Source organism: Pongo pygmaeus, chromosome 1 (genome assembly GCF_028885625.2).
Source record: "Pongo pygmaeus isolate AG05252 chromosome 1, NHGRI_mPonPyg2-v2.0_pri, whole genome shotgun sequence".
NCBI classification, from domain to species: Eukaryota; Metazoa; Chordata; class Mammalia; order Primates; family Hominidae; genus Pongo; species Pongo pygmaeus.
In genome coordinates this window covers 180,275,655-180,299,081 of record NC_072373.2, presented here as the reverse complement: position 1 = coordinate 180,299,081, position 23,427 = coordinate 180,275,655, and the positions used below count along the sequence as shown (strand labels likewise).

General features: G+C 41.5%; 1 protein-coding gene across 19 annotated transcripts in view; it reads left to right on the top strand.

Annotated features, from left to right (window-relative positions):
• Positions 1-19,818, top strand: part of ELAVL4 (ELAV like RNA binding protein 4) — a 154,459-nt gene extending 134,641 nt beyond the window's left edge. For 5 of the 19 annotated variants that reach the window (XM_054488632.1, XM_063656332.1, XM_054488641.1 and 2 more), the window contains 4 exons: positions 9,848-10,001; positions 11,626-11,851; positions 13,496-13,534; positions 16,902-19,818. In XM_054488632.1, the coding sequence (XP_054344607.1) occupies positions 9,848-10,001; positions 11,626-11,851; positions 13,496-13,534; positions 16,902-17,229 (747 nt within the window). In that variant the 3' untranslated portion in view covers positions 17,230-19,818. Of the gene's footprint in view, positions 1-9,847; positions 10,002-11,625; positions 11,852-13,495; positions 13,535-16,859 lie in introns of all 19 variants that reach the window. The other 14 variants (XM_063656349.1, XM_063656363.1, XM_063656335.1 and 11 more) reach the window with 5 other exon arrangements.
• Positions 19,819-23,427: the final 3,609 nt, after the last annotated feature.

The window sequence follows — 23,427 nt, the reverse complement described above, 5'->3', positions numbered from 1 at the left end:
GCTGGATCTGGGATGAAGGGGTAAAAGAGCTGCTCTTGCCACTCTGAGCAAATCTATGAGAGTTAGCACTCAGGCAGGCAGCGGGTGAGAGAATAAGAAAGACACTTAGCCATGAGGCAGCGGCCCAATTCTGGAGGGAGCAGGAGTAGAGAAGGGGAAGGTGTGTGAGGGAAGGCTTTTCAGAAGGAAACACCTTCCTACTCTGGGAAGGAGAGTGAGCTCCTTCATTTCCACCTCTTCCTGTTGTGATGCTGCTTAACCACTTCTCCATTTTCGCTTTATTCTTCTAATACCACTAACGGTGCCTCCGGGGGTCTTTCCACACTTGAGCTTTGCAGGTTCCAGTTTGCTCCTCCCACTTCTTTCTCTTGCCAGGGGTCGTCGGGGAGCTGCGCCTCCCCCTCTCCTCCCTGCATCTACCTGCCTTGCTAAGGGCCTCCATTCCGCTGAGGCATCTTTTCTTTGCATTCGGCATAAGCAATTATTTCTCCTATCGCTGCTCTTAATGCTTCCTGGAGAGTTAGCAGATCATTTTTTGCTGACGGATATCACCCCACCCAGAAATGATGGACTGCCTCCCTCAGTCTTGTTAATAGTAAAAAGGCATTTTCTCTCCTCCTCCATTACCGCTAGAGTCACAACCTGGGCGAGAATGCTTCTCTGCCAAGGTCAGCAGGGGCGGCTGGATCACTGAATCCCCAGGAAGCCAAGAGAGAGCATGTGGCAATGCCAGCAGAAACCAGAGACACGTTTTCCCCAGTTGTACTAGCAGCCCTCTCTTTCTTGTGGGAGATTTTATTTGGCTGCTCTGCTTGCCAGTGCCCTGTTCACTTCCTTTGAGTGAATAATTTCAAATACAAGGATAGGAGTTGGAGAAATGGAAATACAGTTCCCCTCTTCTCTCTGCTCAGTGAAGATGATACGTTCCCAGTATCTTGAAGGTCGTTCATAGTGTCCTGTGTCCACATCTAAAAAGGAAATTAGACCGGTATGGGTTGGGAAGGCACAGGTTTTCAGAAGTACATGGAATGGGGTCTGGGGGCTTTAGCTGTCTGCAAGTGTAAAAGAAGCCAACAATGTGATGTGAACTGCTTCAAAAACAAAAAAAAATCAGCACAACTTTAGCTGTGTTGGGAGAATTATGGACTCCATATCACAGAAAATAGTGGTCCTTTCTTGTCCACTCTGGTCAGCCCATCCTAGTGTCTTATGTCCCATTCTCAGCTTCATATTTCAAAAGATTGTCTAAAGGTGAATGACAAAGACGGGAAAGAAGTCTCTGCACCCACAAATTCACCTCACAATGGTTGCTTTTCTATTCTCTAGGAAAGAAAATTCTGCAGTGACCCTGAGGCATTAGTTTGATCCTATATTTCAAAAATCTGGGAAGAGAACCTGTGTAGCTATCAGAGTAGAATGTTTGCCTTGGGTGGTAGTGAGGTCTTATGACCTGGTTAGTGGAATATCTGGTCTTGGGCTCAGGGACCCAGATTCAGTCTCTTCACTAGACTGCAACTCCTGGCTCCTGCTTTATAAAAGACTGATAACGATTACTGTGGCGAGCCTCACAAGTAGCTGGGATTACAGGCATGCGCCACCATGCCCGGCTAATTTTATATTTTTAGTAAAGAAGGGATTTCACCATGTTGGCCAGGTTGGTCTCGAACTCCTGACCTCAGATGATCTGCTCGTCTTGGCCTCTCAAAGTGCTGGGATTACAGACGAGAGCCACCATGCCCAGCCTCATTAATTGTTGAAAAGTTTTTCCTTCTACTGAGTTCACATCTGTCTCCCCTGTAGCTTCCATTCTTCTCCTATTATTATTCTAGCTTCACATCCCAGGGCCATCTTTTCTGTCCTTACTACACCTTATTCTATGGGTCTCATTGATAGGTGTTAGTTAGAGTATTGGGTAAGTATATTTTGAGACAAATCACTCCAAAGAAGTTCTTGTTTATGTTACTTTAACTGAAAGTGAACACCTGCTCTAGAATGAAAAGGAGACAGCAATTAAGAGCAAGTGCTTTGGGGTTGGAGAGATGTGGACTTGAAACCTGACCATTACAGCTCTCCCTTTTGGAGGCCACTAGATAGACAGAGAGAACTTAGTACGTACTAAGTATGCCTCTTTGATAATTTGATAGATATTTTAAAAGATGTTGCAAGACACATGAATCTATCATCACATCTTTTCTATTCTTTAAAAGAAATACTTGTCTGGCCTACTAGGTGCCAGACACCCTTCTGATATTCGTAGATACCCTTTAACTGCATGATTCTTTCTGGCTTCTTCATCACGTCATAGTCAGCTCTTAGAAAAGAAGCTAAACTCCGCCGCATAAAGTGTATGATACATTTCATTTCACTTGAGAGAGCATTTTTTTTTTGAGCTCTTGCCCTGATACAGTTTGAGACTAGATGCCATAGGGGTCTATGGAGATCACCAGAATGCTCAGACTCATAGGGCAGGTAAGGTGTTATCACACTTGTAGTGCCTGGGATCAGCCTGGGATCTGGGATCAGGATGCCTGTAGTGGGAGGTAGGGTAAGTGTAACTATTACCACTGAAATATACTGCTGTGTATCTTCTGTGGAGTCAAAGGAGAGGAGAGTCATTTGTGCCTGGGACTCGTGGAGGAGGTGGCATTCAGTACGGGCCTAGAAAGATGGGCAGGAGTTTATTCTGCCATGATGGTGAACAAACAGCAAAACAAAGACATGGAAGTAGAAATTTTCTGGACATATTCAGAAAACTGTGACCATGTTTTTGTCTGAACTGGAGCATAGGGTGCATGAAGGGGTTGGCAGGAGATGAGAGGTTGGGCCAGATTCCAGAGGGCTTTGAATGCCCAGGTAAGGGGTTTAGACTCCCATCACAAAATGGCACAATCGGAACTCATTAGAACCCTTACCATGAAGTTTTACCTCTGATAAAAGAATAGCACATATCAGGTGGCAGGTAGGGGAAGTGTAAAGAGTAGTGCTACATAAGCAGATGCCTGTCCTGCCTGTGAACAGGCCTACAGCCACAGGCACAGAGGTAAACTGATCCTCACAATCAAAGCTGTTGTTTCCAGGAACCAGTTGGCTTCTTTCTTCTGTCCCTGCTCCTAGAGGTGGGATTGTAGGTCCTTGAGAAGATTTGTTCCTAGAAGGCCTTGGCAGCATCAGAATCTGTTCTCTGATTCCATTCTCCTCATCTCCCCAGGGACTTGTCTGCTCTGGGGAGTTTGTATGCACTCAGAGAAAAGGGTGTTACAACAGATTGGGGAAAATCTGCAGCCTGATCTTCTGAAATGATTGGTTTGTGTGTGTGTGTCTCCTCTGCTAGACTAATAGTCCTACATGTCAGGGACTGTTGTATTCATCCCTACACCCTTGGTGTCTAGCATAAGGCCTGATTATACAGCAAGTGTATCAAAGCCATTGTTTATTGAGCATTTACTGTGTGCCAGGCATTGTGCTTAGGAGTCTAAAATGCATTTTCTTGTTTAACCCTCAAACAGCTCTATAACAGAGCTTCTAAACTATGTATTCAAGTGATGCAGCTCAGAAAGGTTAAGTGACTCACCCCATAGTCACACAGCTAATAACGGTCAGGTTTCAAGTCCACATCTCTCCAACCCCAAAGCACTTGCTCTTAATTGCTGTCTCCTTTTCATTCTAGAGCAGGTGTTCACTTTCAGTTAAAGTAACATAAACAAGAACTTCTTTGGAGTGATTTGTCTCAAAATATACTTACCCAATACTCTAACTAGCACCTATCAATGAGACCCATAGAATAAGGTGTAGTAAGGACAGAAAAGATGGCCCTGGGATGTGAAGCTAGAATAATAATAGGAGAAGAATGGAAGCTACAGGGGAGACAGATGTGAACTCAGTAGAAGGAAAAACTTTTCAACAATTAATGAGGCTGGGCATGGTGGCTCTCGTCTGTAATCCCAGCACTTTGAGAGGCCAAGACGAGCAGATCATCTGAGGTCAGGAGTTCGAGACCAACCTGGCCAACATGGTGAAATCCCTTCTCTACTAAAAATATAAAATTAGCCGGGCATGGTGGCGCATGCCTGTAATCCCAGCTACTTGTGAGGCTGAGGCAAGAGAATTGCTTGAGCTCAGGAGGCAGAGGTTGCAGTGAGCCAAGATGGTGCCACTGCACTCCAGCCTGGGCGACAGAGTAAGACTTGGTCTCAAAAAAAAAAATTAATGATGGCCAGCAATAGTGTAGGAAGCCTCATGAGGTGGTGAGCTTCCTGTCCTTGGAAATGTATACATTGAATGGTCGGCTGTCTTGGATCATGCCGTGAACTTTTGGGGCCACTTCCAGCACCAAATTTCTGTGAAGCAGATTTCAGGAATATAACTTTCTGCTGGGTTCCCCATTGCCACTGTATGTCACCTTTATGTGACACTTACTATGTCTCCACTTACTATGAACCACAGTTATAAAAATTTACAGTTTTGTGAACAGAATGCCTAGCTCATGAAAAAAATCCAGTGAATGATAGAGGCCACGTCATTACTCTAATCCAGAGGGGCCCAACAAATGGCGTTGCTGTTTTCCACATCCAAGTTCTAAACCAATTGAGAAGTAAGACAAAAGAGAAAAGTGTATGGAATCCTAAGGTCATCTTTATTGCCAATTAAGGCCTGGATGTGTTGCATGGACACAGTGGGCTCCATAACACTGAACTTTACACTTTGACAGACTGACACACCCTGTCACAAGTGCTCTAGACCCCACAGACCGAGAGCAGAGCCTGCCCCCATAAGACTGAGAGCCTGGATCAGAATGTGTGCTTCCAGCTGGCGTCTGGCTCCCAGAAGGGAAGAAGCAAGCAGCATCTGAGCCTCACATGCCCATTTCTTTTATTGAAGCCTCCATTCAGAGGAGTCACTTCTTTTCCCTGGAGAAGAGTGGGTGAAGGGATAGCAATAGGCCTGGTCTGTTACTGCAGGGGGTTCTCTCCACATGGAAGGAAACACTGGGAGTGGGAAATGAGTATCTCCCTGTTGGAAGCAGCCCTCTGTATTGCATGCTTCATTTGTTTACTCTCCTTTCCAGACTGGGATTCTTGAAGCAGAGACACTCCCAACACCCATCCCAGGGCCTGGCACACAGTAGGTGTTTAGGAAGGGGAGGAATGAATGAACTCCCATCTTCTAATGCCAGTGTTTTTCTAAAGGAGCAATTTTCTGGGGCGGAAAAGGATGCCTTTTCCCTCTCATTTTATCCTCCTCATTGCACGCAACATGCCTTTATCATGTTTTCCATGTCCTCTCCCTTTTCTGTATTATGGAGGACAGACAAGGACTGAGGTATTGCTGGATGATTCAGGGAACATTCTTCCTCAGGACATGCTGTTCTTCCCACCCTGCCCAGTCCAAGCCCTGTGTATGAACAGGTAAAGGGAGTTGTGGGTGCTGCATGGGAAGAGGCAGCCCTCAGCCCTGGTCCTGATGCCCCATCTGTGATGAATGACAATGCCTGCCTTACCCACCTTGGTGAGACTTGCTGAGAGCAGAATTGGGAAGTCACTTTGGAAAGCAGAAAGTACTTTGTCGGCATAAAGCAGTGGGATCTGTGGAAATGTGTTAGAGGACATTCATGTCAGTAAAGTGGTAAAAGATGGTCCAGACCCCACCAGGGTGGCAGAGGAGGGCAGTGCCTCTACAGGCATTCCCTGGTAGTGTTCCACATGGTTTTTTTTGTTTGTTTTTTTGGGTTTTTTTTTTTCGGTGACATTGGAGAGTATGTCCCAATGGGAGCTAGATTCCCAGGCTGGCCCACAAAAGCCTGTATGACTTATCACATAATAATATGTGTAAGTATCTACTAAGTTCTAGGTATGTGCTAGACATATTAAATATATTATCTCAGTTCTTACAATAACCCATCAAAGGATAATTGACCCCCTTTTTACGAGCAAAGATGTTGAGACTTATCAAGATCAAATTACTTGCCCAAGGTCATGCAGCTAGTGGGTACTGGAGCTGACCCACAGTCAGGGATCATAAGCATGATGCTATAGCATCCTTCTGGTGGAGGATGGGAAGACTGTGAGCACCAGGGATGGGGAGAGCTGAGGAGCTTGGAGGGACTGCAAATCTTCCATAGAGATCATCTGTAAAGTCAGCTGCTCACAGTCACCTGGCTTTGAGCCACCCCTACCCAGAGAGAGGAGTGGCTTCTTCACTCCCAGCCCTTTCTGAGTTCCAGAAGGAGGTCATTGCTGGCCTAGAGATGCCAGTCTTGTCTTCAGAGATTCTGGATGAATGAAGCAAACAGGATCCTGACTGAGGCAAGGGGGGGTTCTCCAGGGCACTGGCTCCAGTGTTGGAAGCCCTGTGACTCCAGGCCACTGGCCCAGGGGCATTAATATGCCGTCAATGCTGACCCTGAAAATTGGCAATTTTTTGGAAATCTTTCAGCCTAACCAAGGGCCTGACCTCTGTAGTCATTCAGTTAGAATTTAATACATGTATATGGAAAGTTGAAAATTTTAGATACTAGGATGAACATTTGGATATTCAATGTGGGAAGATCTTTTTTCTGTCATTTTTGTCTATCCATACCCCACAGGTTGCATGGACAAGAGACTGAGAGAACAATAGACTTAAGGTTCCATATAGGTGAGAAATACTAAACAGGAATTAGACTTGGTAGAGAATGATTGATGTGCTGTTCACCTTTGGAATTTGTTGCTGCCTTTGGGGATTTAGGGTCTGTGTCTGGAGATGTGTTGCAGTAATTCTCCCTAGCTGAGATTCTACCTGTGTTGGAATCAACTTTTGGGGAAATGGTTTTTGTTGTGTCACCAACTTTCAAGTGCCAGCTCCTCTTCCCTGGCAGGGTTCACCCTGTTCCCTCTGTACGCTAGCTCTGGCTGTGCAGAACTAATGGGAGTTAAGGTCATGACTATCCATTATGCATTTATTGGGTGCCAGGTATTGTGCTAAGCCCTCGATCTTCATCACCTCATTTGTCCTCACGACAGAGGAAGGCTATTATCAGGCCACCATTCCCTGACTCCACCACCACCTTTCTCACCACCAGTCTCAGCTCAGCTCTGTCTCCTTCCTGGCCCTTTTAACCTTTGATTAATCTCTCCCTCCTCTGTGTTTCAGTCACACTCATATGTATCCCTGGCATAACACACACATCTTGTGGCACTGTGATAATTGGTCTATATGTTTACTCATCCATTCTTCTGTTCAACACATTTTATTGAGTGCCTCCTATGTGTTGTCTGTTGCCCTCTTTGGACTTGGAGTTCCTTTACAGCAAGAGATTATGCCTTGTTCTTGCTGTGTTCCCAACGCATACCACTGTACCTGGCTCATAGTAGATCCTCAGGAAATATTTGCTAAGAGAAGGTCTCTATGTGATGTCTAGTCCTAGAACAATCTTCTTTCAGTCCTTCCAGCCCCAGGCATTGGAAAATGGAAAATTTGTCCCTTAGCTCTTAGCTTGGTGGAGAAACACAGCTGGGATTCTGGGTGCCTGACTCTCAGTGTTCCACCTTACTGAAGTTACAGTTAACTCCAAAGAGCCAGTAATATCAACATCATTTCTCATGAGCTGTGGGTGTTTATTCATTTTTTCAGTAGGTGTTGAACACTCTATAGGTATCAGGCTATGTGCTGGGAGCTAGAGTCACAGAGTTGAATAGGACACACACACACAAGACCTACAACCTAAAGAGGTCATCAGCCTAGATGGAGAGGTAGTCAGTTAAGGTTGAAATGGGTTAAGTACCATGGTTCATTGAGAACACTGCTGGGGAGATTTTTAGGAGAAGGTGAGACTATAGAAAGCTGCCTAGAGAAGATGTCATTTGATCTGAGCCCTGAAGAGGAGTAGGATTTGGACTTGAGGAAGTAGGTAGAAAAAAAATATCTGTATGAGCAAAGGCATAAAGGTGGTAGGTTGTGTTTTGAGGGAGCACAAATGTCATTCAGATAATTAATTTGTCAGTAATTGGCAAGGTGAAACAAGGGTGACCCTCATTGCCATGGGCATATCACTATGATGTTTTTATTTCCTTCTCCTACCACTTCTTCCTCCTACTCAAAAAACAGTTCTGCTATTGACACAGTTTGTCTCTTAAAGAACAGGGGTGGGAGAACCTTCTGTGGAGTGAAGCCCTGTCCAGACAGTCACATGGGGTTCTTAGTCCTTCAGCCCACACCCCAAATGCACACACTGGGACCCCCTATATAAAGGCCCCTCTACATCTAAGCCATGTGCTGGGAAGGAGCCCACAGAGGCCTCCCAGCCCACCCATGAGTTTCTAGAAGATGGAGATACTGAAGGCAGCTGCCTCACTCCATCAGCAGGAGGAGGCCAGCGAGGCAGATTAGTCACTCACATCATTTTATCTGTTGAGTCAACATCTATTTTTAGGCATGGAACCCATAAAGGGACCTGGCATGTCTGTCATGGAAAGGGGGAGAGTACCGTGGATGAGGGTTCTGCTCATCCTTCATCTTCTTTGCTAGACCCATTCTCTCCCCTGAAGGTCACAGAAGCAAGGCTCACATTACTGCTGGAGGTTTAGGTCTTAATGTCAAAGGTCTGGTTTAACGTGTTCAATTCCTTTTGCACACATGCGTTTGTGTGCATGCACACACACACACACACACACACACTCTCACCCCTACAGTCTTAATAGGTCTTATGAATCAGTTGTATGGATTAAATAAAACTTCCAATTGAAAAATGCTAAGGCATATAGGTCTCTTCCTGTCCAACGTTGTCAGATGTGCTCTGAAATGACTGTTTTCATCATCTATTCTGAGCCATAACCACCCCAGAAATAGCTTTAGCAGGAAAGTGCTTTTGTTAGACTAGCTGTAAATTATATTTCAAATGTCTGATGTTGTTTTCTTAAAAAATAAATAAATAAGTAAATGAAAGTCTAAAATTAATGACTGCTGGGGTTTGCTTTGCTTATGTGTACTGCTACAGATTTGGCTTCTTGCAGATGGAATTTCAGATCTGTTTACACTTCTGTGTTAGCTTTTTGGGGGAAAAAAAGCAGTTGAGAGATCTGGGAGGACAAATTTACAAAGTCGAACTTATTATAACCATTGGTGAGGCTCTCTTCTCTTTCTCTACTGCCCTTTCCCTCCCTCCTTTCCATCATGCCCCCATTTTGTTTGTTGTGGTTTTTATCTGCCCTGCTTCAAAGTTAGAGGCAACTGGTCCTTGCAGATGTGACGACAAGGTCACATATCCAGTTTCGCAAGCAGATGTTCATTCAGCCCTATTTCACCAGCACTTTGTCATTTGGTGAGAGCAGACCTCATAGGAACAGACTGGAGCAACACAAAGGATGGAACATAAAAAAATCTTGCAGAGAACCTGATTGCTTTTATGTATTCAGGAAGAAGGGGATGGGGGTAGGGAGGGTGGCAAGGAGAGAAATGTGCAGAGCAGAATTTCATGAGGGTTTTTTTTTTTTTGGTTTATTCAAAGATTATTATGTGTTGGATACAGTAAATCATCTATACACCCACTTCCAGGAGGTAAATCTTCAGAATTCCATGCGTGGGTAGCTCTGCATTTAACAGCTGCCATACACTAGCTATTTTGTTCTGCACTTAGAGACCCTTATCTGTGCATTTGTTTTAAGTTATCGTCAACTCTCCTCTTGTTCCTCTATTGTTCTCCTGGTTCTCATTACTATTACAAGGGTAGCTAAAAATCTGAACTACTGAGTGATTTAAACTGACACCATGAGTTGTAACGGTAGATGAGGGGCTGTCATCTTGGTTGTGGACTCAGCGTCTACTCTGAGGGTGATTGCCTATAATGGAATTAGCTCCTCTTGCATTTTCCTAGGTCTCATATGCCCGTCCGAGCTCTGCCTCAATCAGGGATGCAAACCTCTATGTTAGCGGCCTTCCCAAAACCATGACCCAGAAGGAACTGGAACAACTTTTCTCGCAATACGGCCGTATCATCACCTCACGAATCCTGGTTGATCAAGTCACAGGTTAAGTGTTTCTTTGTAATTTCTTTCCGTGTATATCAATGTTACTCATAAGAGCGGAAGGCTGATGGCTGCTTAAAGCAGATGATATGGATCATGAATAGACAGATTTTTGACTTGGAAGAAAGACTTCTTATCAGTCAACTGCCCAAATTTAAAATGGGCCATCTTGGGAGGTAGGAGTTCTCCATCATGGGACTTGTTTTAGCAGCAGCTAAACTACTTGGCAGGGTTGTAAAAAGAATTCAGGCATCAGGTTGAGAGTGGAACTGTATGACCTTCAAAGTCTCTTTCAGCCCTCAACCAAATAACATTACTTTTGTATGTGAAAAGAACCTGTATGCATAGCTGTAACTCCAATTCATAGCATTATAGAGTTAGAAGGAATTGTCCCATTTCACACTTGAGGAAACAGGTTGAAAGTGGGGGATCTGACTCCCCAAAGGCAGTTAGTAGCAGTACAAGGATCTGAACCCAGGATCTGGTACTGGGGTTCTTTGTCCATAATAAAGAAAGGCAGCCACCACCTCTCAGTAAGAAATGTCAGGTACTCTGGGTTGCACTTTTAATGACAAGGTGTTTTCGCCTACCTCCAATTTGTTTCCAATTTAGAACTCACTCCCTGAGAATGGTTTAGCACATTTATCATGTGATTCATGAGACAAACTTTCACAGAAGTCGGCTCTGCCCTAGACATTGTGCAGAGGGACACTGGAGACCAAGAAAGAAGCAGGCACTGCCCCACCCTTACAGGACTCCAGTGTGGAGTCCAAATACTTGCTAGAAGCTGTCAAGTGCCCCTGAGAGCTCAGGAGAAGGTGTGCCATGCCTGGTGGGAATTGCTAGGAAGGCCCCATTGAGGAGGCAATGTTTGAATAGGGGTTTGGAGGATGTTTCAAAGGTATCCAGCAAAAAGGAGGGACAGAGCATTCTAGGTGGAGAGGAGAGCATATCCCAAGGCATGGAATCAAGGAAGAACAGTCTATTCAAGGAGGATCAGGCAGTTCAGGGTGGCTGGTGTGAGCCTCAATAGGGAATTTGGGGCCAGATTGCCAGAGGCATTGAATGCTGTGCCAAGAAGTCTGAACTTTATCTGGGTGCAGAATGGAGCCGTGGAAGGGTATTTTGTAGGTTTTGTTTGTTATTCATTTTAGAATGGGAGTCAGTGAAGAATAGGTACTATGCACAAGGTACAAAATTCAAAAAGTACAAAAAAGATATAGAAGATGTTTTTAAAGCATATGATGTGGTCAGAGGTCACTTTTCAAATAGATTGCACACTCACTACATGTGGAGGACACGAGAAGACTAGAAACTGGACAGTGAGTGATCAGTTCTAGCAACTTTTGGGAGGTGATGATGGAGCAGAGCAGTGGTAGAGGACTAGAGGGGCCAGATGCAAGAGAGCCCTATGTTCTATGGCTGGGAGGCATCAGTCCAGAGCCATGATAGCAGGAATGCAGGTAAACGTGTTTTGATGGGTGAGAGAGATCAGGGAGCTGGGCTCAGCCCTGGTCCCACAGGTGGGCTTACTCCTCACACAATATCCATAGGACCCATCTCTTCCCAAAGATGTTTACCAGTTTGGTGTATTCACTCTTTACAAAGGCTCTTTCTCTTTCCCCAGGAGTGTCCAGAGGGGTGGGATTCATCCGCTTTGATAAGAGGATTGAGGCAGAAGAAGCCATCAAAGGGCTGAATGGCCAGAAGCCCAGCGGTGCTACGGAACCAATTACTGTGAAGTTTGCCAACAACCCCAGCCAGAAGTCCAGCCAGGCCCTGCTCTCCCAGCTCTACCAGTCCCCCAACCGGCGCTACCCAGGTCCACTTCACCACCAGGCTCAGAGGTTCAGGTAGGCATGCCCAAAGAGGAAGAAGCCCTGCTACAGGGGGTTCATAGCTGGGCAAGAGCCAGGGAAGCCCATGGTCCTGACAAATGGGGCAAGGGTAAAAGCTTCCACCCCCAGGAATCACTGTGCAAAACTCCCCCCGAGCCTCAGTTTCCATTCCTGTAAAATGAGACAGTTGGAGCAGATGCCCTTCTAAGCCCTCTTCCAATTTACTACTGTGACTGTATAAACTTCAGATTATTTGGTAGAAACAAAATTTCTGTATTTAACCAAACATGAAGGTTCAGTTTCAACAAGAGTTAATCACAGATCAGTGACCACATTCAGCAGATTAGACTTAAGGCTGGACGGTGTCTTTTAATAAATTCAAAAAATAGACCATAAGGCAGATCCTTGCCAGAGGGAGTGGTTTTTCCTGTCTTCTTTTCCCTCGGCAGGTAACTCTGTTGAGTTCAGGGGAGGGGGGACTGTCTTTGGTGTTAACCTTATTATGTTAAGTCAGTAGATTCTGGGAAGATAGGGAGGAAGATCCTGTCCAAGCCTGATTAGTGTTTCCTTCGAGTACCCAACCCCCAGGAAGCTCCTGGGGCAGGGGGGCATTGCCCTTCTCCTGGGACTTTTCTAAAAGACAGGTTTCTCTCCACGAGGGCAGTATGACCTTGTCTGGTCTCTATTATACAAGAGATAAAAATATTTTTGACTTACCCATGATAAATTCTAAACAATTACTTTATTCCACACCACATCCCAGCTTCCCTTTGATGAAAATGTTTTTCTCTTTGAGAAACTTCACGTGGGAAATAGTAGGTCCTTCTATCTAGGATAGTATGCCCCATCTGGCTACATGAGGAGAAAAATCATCCTCTTTCGTGTCCCCCTATGCCCTGTGAATTTGAAATGGTTAATGATTTCATGAAGAGTCCAAGTCATCTAATTTTTATTTTGCTTGAGAGCACATGCAGTATTTATGTAAAAAGCCTTTCCAGCAGACTTCTAATGGTGGAAACTATCGTTACTACTGCCCTATGGTGTGAATAGCTCGTCCCCAAGTAAGGTAGTGAATGTGAAGAAGATTATAGCATAACGGCAGTTTGCTGGGAGGTGCTATCAGGCTGTAAACAGTAAGCCACTTTTTAAAAATCTTACCCTGCAAACTCCCCCTGCCTCCCAAAAATGTGTGTAGTAAGATGATTTAGTTAATGTAGCAAGGCTAACAGAAAAGATCTGTTCTGATACATATTGTGTGCCTGTGTATTGTTAATCTGGAACAGAGACCTTTATTTACAAGTTTAATTATAGTAAAAAGGTGAACAATTTAAGAAGCCCCCGCTTTGAACAATTTCACATACAATATAAAACAAAATCCACACAAATGTTCTGAGAGGTGGGGGGAATGGTATTAATTCAGACCTTGAAAGAAAGGGAGACTCATTAGACACTTGCTTTAAACTCTAGCATTGACCTGAACATGAATTACTTGCAGTTACAGACAGAAAAGAGGGAAACTACCGGTGGATAGACGCCCAAGCAGTGGGGAAAGTTGTTGAGCTTTTCTTCTTTGAAAATGGAGCATTCTTATTAATAGTTCCATTGAGCGATCTTGCCATCTGTGAGGCATTAACCCAGAGACCCTCCTTCTCTTTGCAGGCTGGACAATTTGCTTAATATGGCCTATGGCGTAAAGAGGTAATTAAAACTCCACAGATTGCCAGATGTCCATGTTGGCACAGACTGGGGCTAGAATTTTTTTTTTTTTTTTAATTCACTAACTTTACTTTAAAAAAAAAAAAAATTCTTCCTTTTTCTTCCACCAGCATGTCAAATTCTTAATTTTAATTTCGGACCTCAGTTGATTTTGTTTCTTTTAGGGCACACAAAATGTATTTGTGTGTTTCACTTTTTCTTTTATTTGCAGGTGGGCTTCTCCTATGGTTCAGGTGCCACAGCTACCAAGCCCTTAATAATCTGATCCTCTGAATGGCTCCCCTAAGGGGAAAGGCTCCGACTCTTTGCTGGCTGGTTTTGCAAACTTGCAGAGCAAACTGTTTTGCATTAGCAATGCCAAGATTCAGCTAAGAGGGCAGATTCCAGCAAATCAGAATTAGAACATTTTGCTAATTGTGGTTGACAATCTTATGATTTTTCAGTAGAAAAATTAGATTTTGGACTACCAGCTCTGGCCAAAGGATAAACAAACACGTGGATGACTTTCTAACTCCTGCCCCCACTTCAGTGTGCATTTCAGAGCACATCCTGAGAATGAAGTGTATCTGTGTGCACCTCAACCAGGGGTTTCTTTTGTTACAGGTTTTAACAGTTCCTATAAATCCTCCCTTGGTTATATGTTATGTGTGTTTTAAACTTGCTGTTCCTTTCACTGAAAGGCTTTTTGTGGGGTTGGGGGCCCAGAGTCAAGGCTTTTGGGGCTCTCTGAATGCAGATTCAAAGTTTTCCAGACCCAGTATGAAATCTGAATCTTGGAAAGTTGGGTATGTGATGTCACTGTGTCCATGAGATTCCCATATGTGCTTCTGATAAGCTCCACTGCACTGCTAGGGACATAGTGTCTTCATCATCTTGCTCAGTAGAGCTGCACACTTTAATTCCCCTTCCTACAGTCAAGGGAAAGAGATGTAGTCTTTAATAGTCCACATCACACTCCCAGTTCTTTCACTGGCCATGCATGGTAAGTACCCTGACTCTGGGAACTGGTGCACAGTAGAGGAAGTAACCTGACTGCAGACTTCACTATCAGAGGACTGGCCTCTCAAATCTCAATCCCAGCATCAATGAGGATAACTATGAATTATCTCCACATTTCCAGCACACTGTTTGCCTGTTCCCAGGGATTTTACATCTTTCCTAGCTCTATCTCATTCCTTTGCTCCTCTCTGATGTTAGTGAGGTAGTACTAAATGTTGTGAAAAGAGAAATGCTTATAACATAGATAAGATGGGGAAGACACAGCTGTGGTAGGCCTGCCACCACCTCCTCTACTGCCCCACCCAGAGTAAACATCACTAGCTGATAATAGCATTCTCTTTTCCTATTGAACCCAGATTTGGATTTAGAATGCTTCCTACCAAAATGCTGCAATTAACTGTCACCAACTAGGATAGAGGCTGTACTTGTAATCTCTTTGCTGGCCCTGACCTTAGACTTATAATAAATACTTAGCTGTTTTCTACCTATAAACAGAAAGAGGTCAGTTCACCAGGGTCAACTCACCTGGTTGGAGGAGAGAAGATTAAAAAGACAGTCTTCAGAAATGATACAAGTTACAAATAGACATGGATTTGCACGTCTAAGAATCTACACCATGATTTTTTTTGGCTTTTTCTTGTTAATTGTTTTTAAACAAGACGGAAGGTTGACTTAGTGAATAATAGCAAAAATATTGTCTACTGAGTTGTAATATTTAGCATATATTCAGTAGCCATTTGATTATCCAAATTCTAGTTAGATACAGAACTATTCTTTAATAGGACTTTCAAATGTCCAAGAATATTTGCTTATTTTTAAAAACAGTTGTAGCTCATACTTTACACCATGCTCTTCCCTAGTTTTTGCTTTCTCTCCTTTTCCTATCTCCCCCAGTAAAACCCCGGCCAAATGAAAAGCAAGAAACTACTCAGTGTATAGCATCAAAAATCCCTATATAAGCTCATGCCTGTAATCCCAGCACTTTGGGAGGCCAAGGTGGGTGGATCACCTGAGGTCAGAAGTTCAAGACCAGCCTGGCCAACATGGCAAAACCCCGTCTCTACTAAAAATACAAAAAAATTAGCCGGGCATGGTGGTGCGTGCCTATAGTCCCAGCTACTCAGGAGGCTGAGGCAGGAGAATCACTTGAACCCGGGAGGCAGAGGTTACAATGAGCCAAGATAATGCCACTGCACTCCAGCCTGGGTGACAGAGTGAGACTCCATCTCAAAAAAAAAAAAAAAAAGAAAGAAAGAAAAGAAAAAAATCCCTATGTAAGCTTGATATGAAACAAAACATTAACAAATAATTGTTCTGCTGTAGGCACTGGTAACCTAATTGTTTCATCTGGTACATCCATCACAAATCACACAAGGATTTATTTCATCAGACAGTGAATAGAATTTAAAGGGTCATTTTTTCTTTTCAGGAGTACACAAAAACTGAGAAGATTTCTAAGCCTAATACAAAAGCAGTTGTAATAGGGCAAATAACAATTTTATGCTTTTCTAATGTACAGCGATTCAAGATATATAAATGCACAAACCACTTGAAGTCTTGCTCCAGTGATACTTAGGAATAAATTCCAGATAACATAGCATAGAGGAGTAATACATCTTTATTATTATTGCTTGAGTTTGTGGGGGAAACCCTTTTGAATAAGTGCTAAATGAAACATGAACCACCCATCTGTTTAATAGCAAGACATGCCTGTTCATTGTCACGTATCTCCATCCTCACCAAGAAACATTTGACAACCATAGGTCAAGGGAGTGCAAAAATGGTAGACTTAAGCACTTTAGGGCCATCTCCTAATCTGCCTTTAAAAAAAAAACAATGAAATTTCCCAAGCACTGGCCAAAGTTAGTCACTTATTCAACCAATAAATATTTATTGAGCATTTTCTATGTGTCACTGTATCTGTGAGATTCCCATATGTGCTCCACTGAATAAACAAATAGAGCCACAGAGTGAATGAAATAGACCCTTTCCTCCAAGAGCACATGGTCTATTGTTGGGGTGGGGTGGAGTCAGGGTGGGGTGCGCTATGAGCATATACTGTGATAGAACTGTTATAGAGCCTTGCTCTGGGAGCCCTGGGAGTCCCTTATGGTTTTTAGAAATTGACCTAGTTCTTTCTCTCAGCATGAACATGCCCTAGCCAGTCAAGCCATTCCCATCAGAGGAAATGACATAGACATTAGTTTTTACATTTTGGTTTTTGAACCCTGAAGACTCTCCTGTAAACACTCACTCAGCCCTCTGCCCCGTGTCTGTGTCTGTGCATCTGTGTGTTATCCTTGGTCAGACTGATGTCTGGACCAGTCCCCCCTTCTGCTTGTCCCCCCAGGTTCTCCCCAATTACCATTGATGGAATGACAAGCCTTGTGGGAATGAACATCCCTGGTCACACAGGAACTGGGTGGTGCATCTTTGTCTACAACCTGTCCCCCGATTCCGATGAGAGTGTCCTCTGGCAGCTCTTTGGCCCCTTTGGAGCAGTGAACAACGTCAAGGTGATCCGTGACTTCAACACCAACAAGTGCAAGGGATTCGGCTTTGTCACCATGACCAACTATGATGAGGCGGCCATGGCCATCGCCAGCCTCAACGGGTACCGCCTGGGAGACAGAGTGTTGCAAGTTTCCTTTAAAACCAACAAAGCCCACAAGTCCTGAATTTCCCATTCTTACTTACTAAAATATATATAGAAATATATACGAACAAAACACACGCGCGCACACACACACACACACGAAAGAGAGAGAAACAAACTTTTCAAGGCTTATATTCAACCATGGACTTTATAAGCCAGTGTTGCCTAAGTATTAAAACATTGGATTATCCTGAGGTGTACCAGGAAAGGATTTTATAATGCTTAGAAAAAAAGAAAAAAAAAACAAAAAAATACCTTTGATGCATTGAATGTTCTTTCATAGCTGTCGTTGTTGAATATAATATACATAGATAGCGATGTGCAGGGATTTTTACCCAGCCAGCTAACTTTACTACCTTCCTTGAAGGTGGATCTTTTTAAGATGACCATTCGCTCATTTGAAGAAGAAAAACAAAAAACAAAAAAAATAATAAAAATAAAACAATTTTTACAAAGTAATGGGATTCAAAGAAAGGAAAAAAGATTTTTCTTTTTTGTCAAAATGTCGATCCAATCAGATTGGTAAAAACCCCCACACAAATTAAAGAGGAATAATAAAAATTGCAAAAATAAAAAAAAACTTTTGCAAATTTTTTTATTTTTCCTTTTTTCTTTTATATCATGTGAACTAAAACAGTCTTCTGTTAGGGGATGGGGGCAAGGGGGATACCTGATGACATTAACAATTTAATAACATTAACATTGTTGCCAAAGAGGTGGTCTCTTTGCTGAAAATGGGTTTCAAGAAAAATCTATTTTTATAAAATATAAAGAATTTTTACAAGAGAATCTGGATTTGAGAAAAAAATATTTTGACTGGCTAATTTAGGGGAAATTGACAACTTTGTCGCGTTCATACTGCACTGGTAACTTTTTAGAGATCAAGATGTGTGTTTTAAACTGGATTCGTAGACTGTTTTTTGAAGGATGGGCTATAAACAGATGATCTTCATATCTTTTCATAGCATGTAATAATTAAAAAACAATTATTAATTACTAGGGGAAAGGAGTGTTCGTTCTACCCAGGGTACCACAGTTCCCCACAGTCAAAACCCAAAAGCAAGGAGATGAGTTGAAAGACAGTTTTTCTTTAAGTCATCAGTATGGGATGTCAGCAGAACAAAAATTAAAAAGATTAATTTTCCTTTTGATCTAAAACTTCCTTAGTTTGAGCAGTAGGTGCTACAAAATTATTTACATATCTTAGTATCATAGTTAAATGTAATGTGTTTAGGAGAGGAAAACAAAAGATACATTTGCTTTAAATTCATTAAGAAATTTTCAAATTCACTTTGTAGCCCATGCTGATAGAATTGGGCTGTGTTGGTACATTTGAAACACTGTTTATGTTGCTTGAAACATTTATTTATTTAATCGCCGATGTGATGATGCCTATGGCCGAGATCAAATATAGCTAGATTGGCTAGACTACTTATTTGTTTACTTAAACTATGGGAAGAAGCATATTATTGTGTCATTCTGTTGTGTGTGTATGTGTATATACAATATAAATATATATATATAAAGTTATTTTTTCTTTGGGTTAATTTATTATAAGTTGTAACACTTGGCTAGTTTTGTTTGTATATGTCTTAAAATGTTTTCTTATGATATTTAAGTGACAGTTAAAGAGGTATCAAGGTAACTTGTGTAGAACTATTGTTTGATATATTGTCATGTTTGTTGTGAATATTTTTTCTTACTGCACAGTAGAAAAATAAAAACAACTGAGTCTTTATTTTAATGTAACTCAGATTGCGGAAAACAAAACAGAGCTAAGGGAACAAAATGACTGAGGGAGCACTCTCCCACGTCCAGTGCACTGATCATTTTAGTATGTTTGTGCTTTGTACGGTTATATATTTAAAACAAAAACAAAACAAAAAAATACAAGGGTTCATGCTCTTCCCTGGGTAATAGAAACAGTTACTCGCTATGCATAATCTAGTTGATAGTTAAATTTGCTATTGCTTTTCTTGTCTTGTTATATAAAATCTTTTCAATACAAGTTTAGTCTTAATGGTAATAAAACGTTATGGTTATTTATAACTTGTGCTTATTTTGTGCATTTTTTCCCATGCTGAACCCACTAAGTGCATGTAGACAGGACTGTTGTTTTCACACTGAAGAGGCAAACTTTGTAGTAGTCGTTGTAGTGGTAGACAGATAACGAATACCAAGGCTGCATCATAGACTCCTCCTTTAAATTTTTTTTCTGTTTTTTTTTCCTCTTTTCGGTTTTGGATATAACACCAGATTTCAGTTCAGAGAACACTCGTTCAACATTCAGGGAAAACTTTTTACGTCACCTGCTATGAATGAACGCAGTTTGCTGGCAAAGTTTTGATGCATTTGCTAAGCATTAGTGGGAAAGGCATGCCAAAATCTTCTCTATAATGTGTTCAATCTTGGGGGAAAAAAAAAGGAAAAAAAATCTTAGGACCAGGCAGTTGTATACTTTAGTTATTAATGAATGACTTCATGTTAATCTTGCTAGTTTAGATGATTTCCAAGGGAAAGTATTGTAAATGTTTTTTTTTCATAATCTTGTTGTGTTTGAATTATTTGTACTTTATCTGTCCAGACAATAAATGAAAGTGTGTAGAATGGATTTGACTTCCCAAATTTTTAAATGTGTTTATTTAAACTTTTTTTCTGTACCATCTTCAGATTTCCCCAATATTTTTATCACTAAACCAGGGAAAAGAAAAGGCAGAGTAAAATTCTATTTTACGGCTTATCCCAGTCTCTTAAAGTCAGCTCGATGTTCAGAAGTCACTGTTCTGGTTCCATGCTATTAAAAGTGTGGTGGTCCCCAACCAGCAGTATCAGCATCATCTGGGAGCTTGTTAGAAATGTAGAATCTGCATTTAACCAGATCCCCAGGTGAATGAATCACTGATACTCTCAAGTTTAAGGAGCACTGCCCTGGTTGATAAGCCAGAACACTTGGCCTTACCTTTGGTGTTATGATACATTAGCACCTGTTATTCATTTAAAAGAAGGCTTGTGACTTGTTCAGAGGACAGGGAGCCACCATTTGCAGAGCACCTATTATGTAACGGGCAGGCTGTAAGGTGTCCTCTACATTCTCTCACTTTATCCTCAGCAACCCGAGTAGTGTAGACAACATTATCCTCATTTCACAGATGACAAGACTGAGACTCAATAAGAATAGTAACTTGACACCACAAGCAAGTTTCCGGCTGGGATTTGAATCCAAGTCTGATTCCACTGCACAGCACCTCAGCATTAAGGTTGCAGAACTTGAGCATTAAGAAATATTAAGAAAGCAGACCATTTGTATTGACAGTGACAGCTAAGCAAGAAAAGTCACCTTTTTATTTTAGCACTCATTTCTGTTTAAAAGTAGGAAATATTTGGCTTTCTTACCTTTGAATAGAAACTCAAAACAAGGAATTACTCATAATGTGTCTAAAGAACATGATTTAAGCTCAACCTAGGGAGAAAAATACTGCCTACGTTATCATGAAGTCACATTAAAATATGCCCTGAACTTTACAGATTAGCTTTTTAGTGATTTCCTGATACAATCACTCAGTGAAGATCTACTGTCTTTCATTTTCATTTCATCACTAACTGAAAATTTATACTCTATAAAACATTGCCATCCATAAACTGACACTTCATGAAATGCCCCCACTGAGCCAGATGAACAAATAGTCAGATTCTCTTCTATTCTAATTAACCTCTTTTTTATTATTATATTAAGTTACCACATTGGTTGGAATAATTAAATTCAGGGCAAAGAATGAGATTTAATTAACCAAGCTAAATATTAAACCTCTAAGTCAGGCTAAACCTCATATAGTTGAACTTAAAGGTTCTTATTATAGTTTAACTTAAAGACAAGCCCCTACGTTTCTTTTCTGGAGAAAAAAAAAATGGACATTCGAAAGAACAGTTTCCCACAGGGATAACACAGCTTTATAACCGTGTTTGTAGGTCTGAAAATGTTGCTGCCAAACCTATGATAGTTGCCAGTCATCACCACCCCTGCTCCTTAAAGGTGTCATTTTAGTGTACTTTAAATGGATGGCTGCATTGTTTTGGAATATCCGAAGTTGGTAGAATCTTCCCGGTTCATATAGTTCATTCACTAGCCTCCTCCTACAGATCTATGCTGAAAGTTTTACAAGTAGATATAGGTATTTAAATAGGTCTTGAAAATGTCCATAGAAGACATTCTACATATACTCTCTCAGAAACACTTTCTAGCATCAGCACAACGTGTCTGCCTAACATCTAATAAAAAAATTCATCTCGTTGCGAATATAAGCCTGTTACCTTAAATCTCCAGGCAAACATATATAGTTTCTGTAGGTGTTTGTGGAAAAGGTCTAACAAATCACAAGAATGCTGAGATTATTACATTTCTTTGAGGTCCTAGGTACATTGTATTTTGCTTGGTTGAAAAATTGCATGTCATAGAAAGCTGACGGCATTTACTTAGTGTTATTTTTGTCAACGTGATAGGAGGAGTGAAAAAAAAATGTGTTTGTGTCTAAAACCACCCCACATCATCACCATCAACATCAAAACTTTACTTACTTCTATTACCGAAGATCACACTGACCAAATGATGGTTACTGCCAGAACTTTTTATCAGCTGGGGTCCTGTTTAAATGTCTTTCATCAAGATCAATCAACCTTTGTTCGTTTGTAAATAAAACATTTTAACCCCCAAAGAATAACATTTAAATGTACGTTTGAAACTCACAAGGTCTTGTGGCACCCATACTCTCCTTGAGTCAGTATTTGGGTGTAGATACTTTTAACCTTGTCAAAATGCAGCACACAATTGCCTTTGCCATAGGTAATTCCGGAAATTCCTAGTCCTTGAAATTATTTTGCCCTTACTTCCTGTAGGCACTATGCATTTGTTCCTTAACAGACACACACAGGCAAACACACAAGGCAAGTATTTATATAATTATGAATTTTTTAACTTTCATCTGTGAATTCAAAAATGATACCTGATAAGATAGCGTTAACAATAAGAGTGTGTTTTCTAAACCAAAGAGTCATTAAAATCTTAATTTGAGGCCATCCTGCCTGGATCCTTCCACAGCCTTCATGAAAGCTCACAGAACACAGCTTCTAATATCCTTGCACCCTTGACTGCCTTTGTTCTACCTGAAGAAGAGAATAATAAAAGGAAATTACATTTTATTTCCATGAGCTGAAATCAAGTTTTAATATTGTCCAAAAATGACTCGTACCATTCCCTTATCTTATTAGCTTTTTGGCATATTAGGTAATAAGATAATTTCTCATGGTACAGTATTTATGTAAGAATCATATTTCTCTCTGTGCAGATCACTTACAGAAGTGTCTGTTAACAGGAGAGAATGATACATAATCAGCACTTAAGATTAAAATAGACCTGAGAACATAAAAGTGTTCCTTCAATTAAAGGAATAGTGTTTCTCCCATCTCATCCTTTTTGTTTCTGCAGCAGAATGAAAACTGGTTTAAAATCACCCAACCCCGGGTTAATTCCCAGAAGGCTTTTCTATGCGAGTTCAGCTTAATCTACTAGTGGTCCAAATGCAAAGTGGACTCACATGACATTCCAGTATGCCATGTAATTATTTCAAACAATTTTCAGCAAAGTCCCTAAGGTTTAAGAAATTGTTTCTAGAAAGACCACTGGCATTTATTAAGTTTTTCCTATGGCAGGCACTCTATATGTATATAGTGTTAGTGAGGGGTATCATCCCCCTTTTACATTGACCAGAAAAAAACTCAGAGAGATTAGGTATTTTGTGAAGGTGAGTAAGTAGGTGGCAAAGCCAGAATTCAAACCCAGGTCTGTCTGACCCCCAAGATCCCCAGTTATACACCGTGACTCCAAGTCCATTATGCTAGAATTAGAGCCAAAACAATTACCAAGTGGTCCACACTTCAACTAAAGGTGAGATGAGTCCTATTATGTAGGAAATAAAGGAAATTACTTTCATGTACTGTGCCTGAGTCTAACCCTTTCCCCAAATCTTTAATGGAAAAACAGACCAAATAACAATGGTTTACAAGCAAATTAACAAAAAAAAACTAAAAGTGATAGTTTTTAAGCACTGTTGCTCAGCAGTATTTAAAAATAAAATTAGTTTGTTAATAGGTCTATTTTAACCACCACAAATCATTGAGGTAGAAAGGAGTTGAGGATAGGACAAACAGGTCAGAATGTTAACAAGCC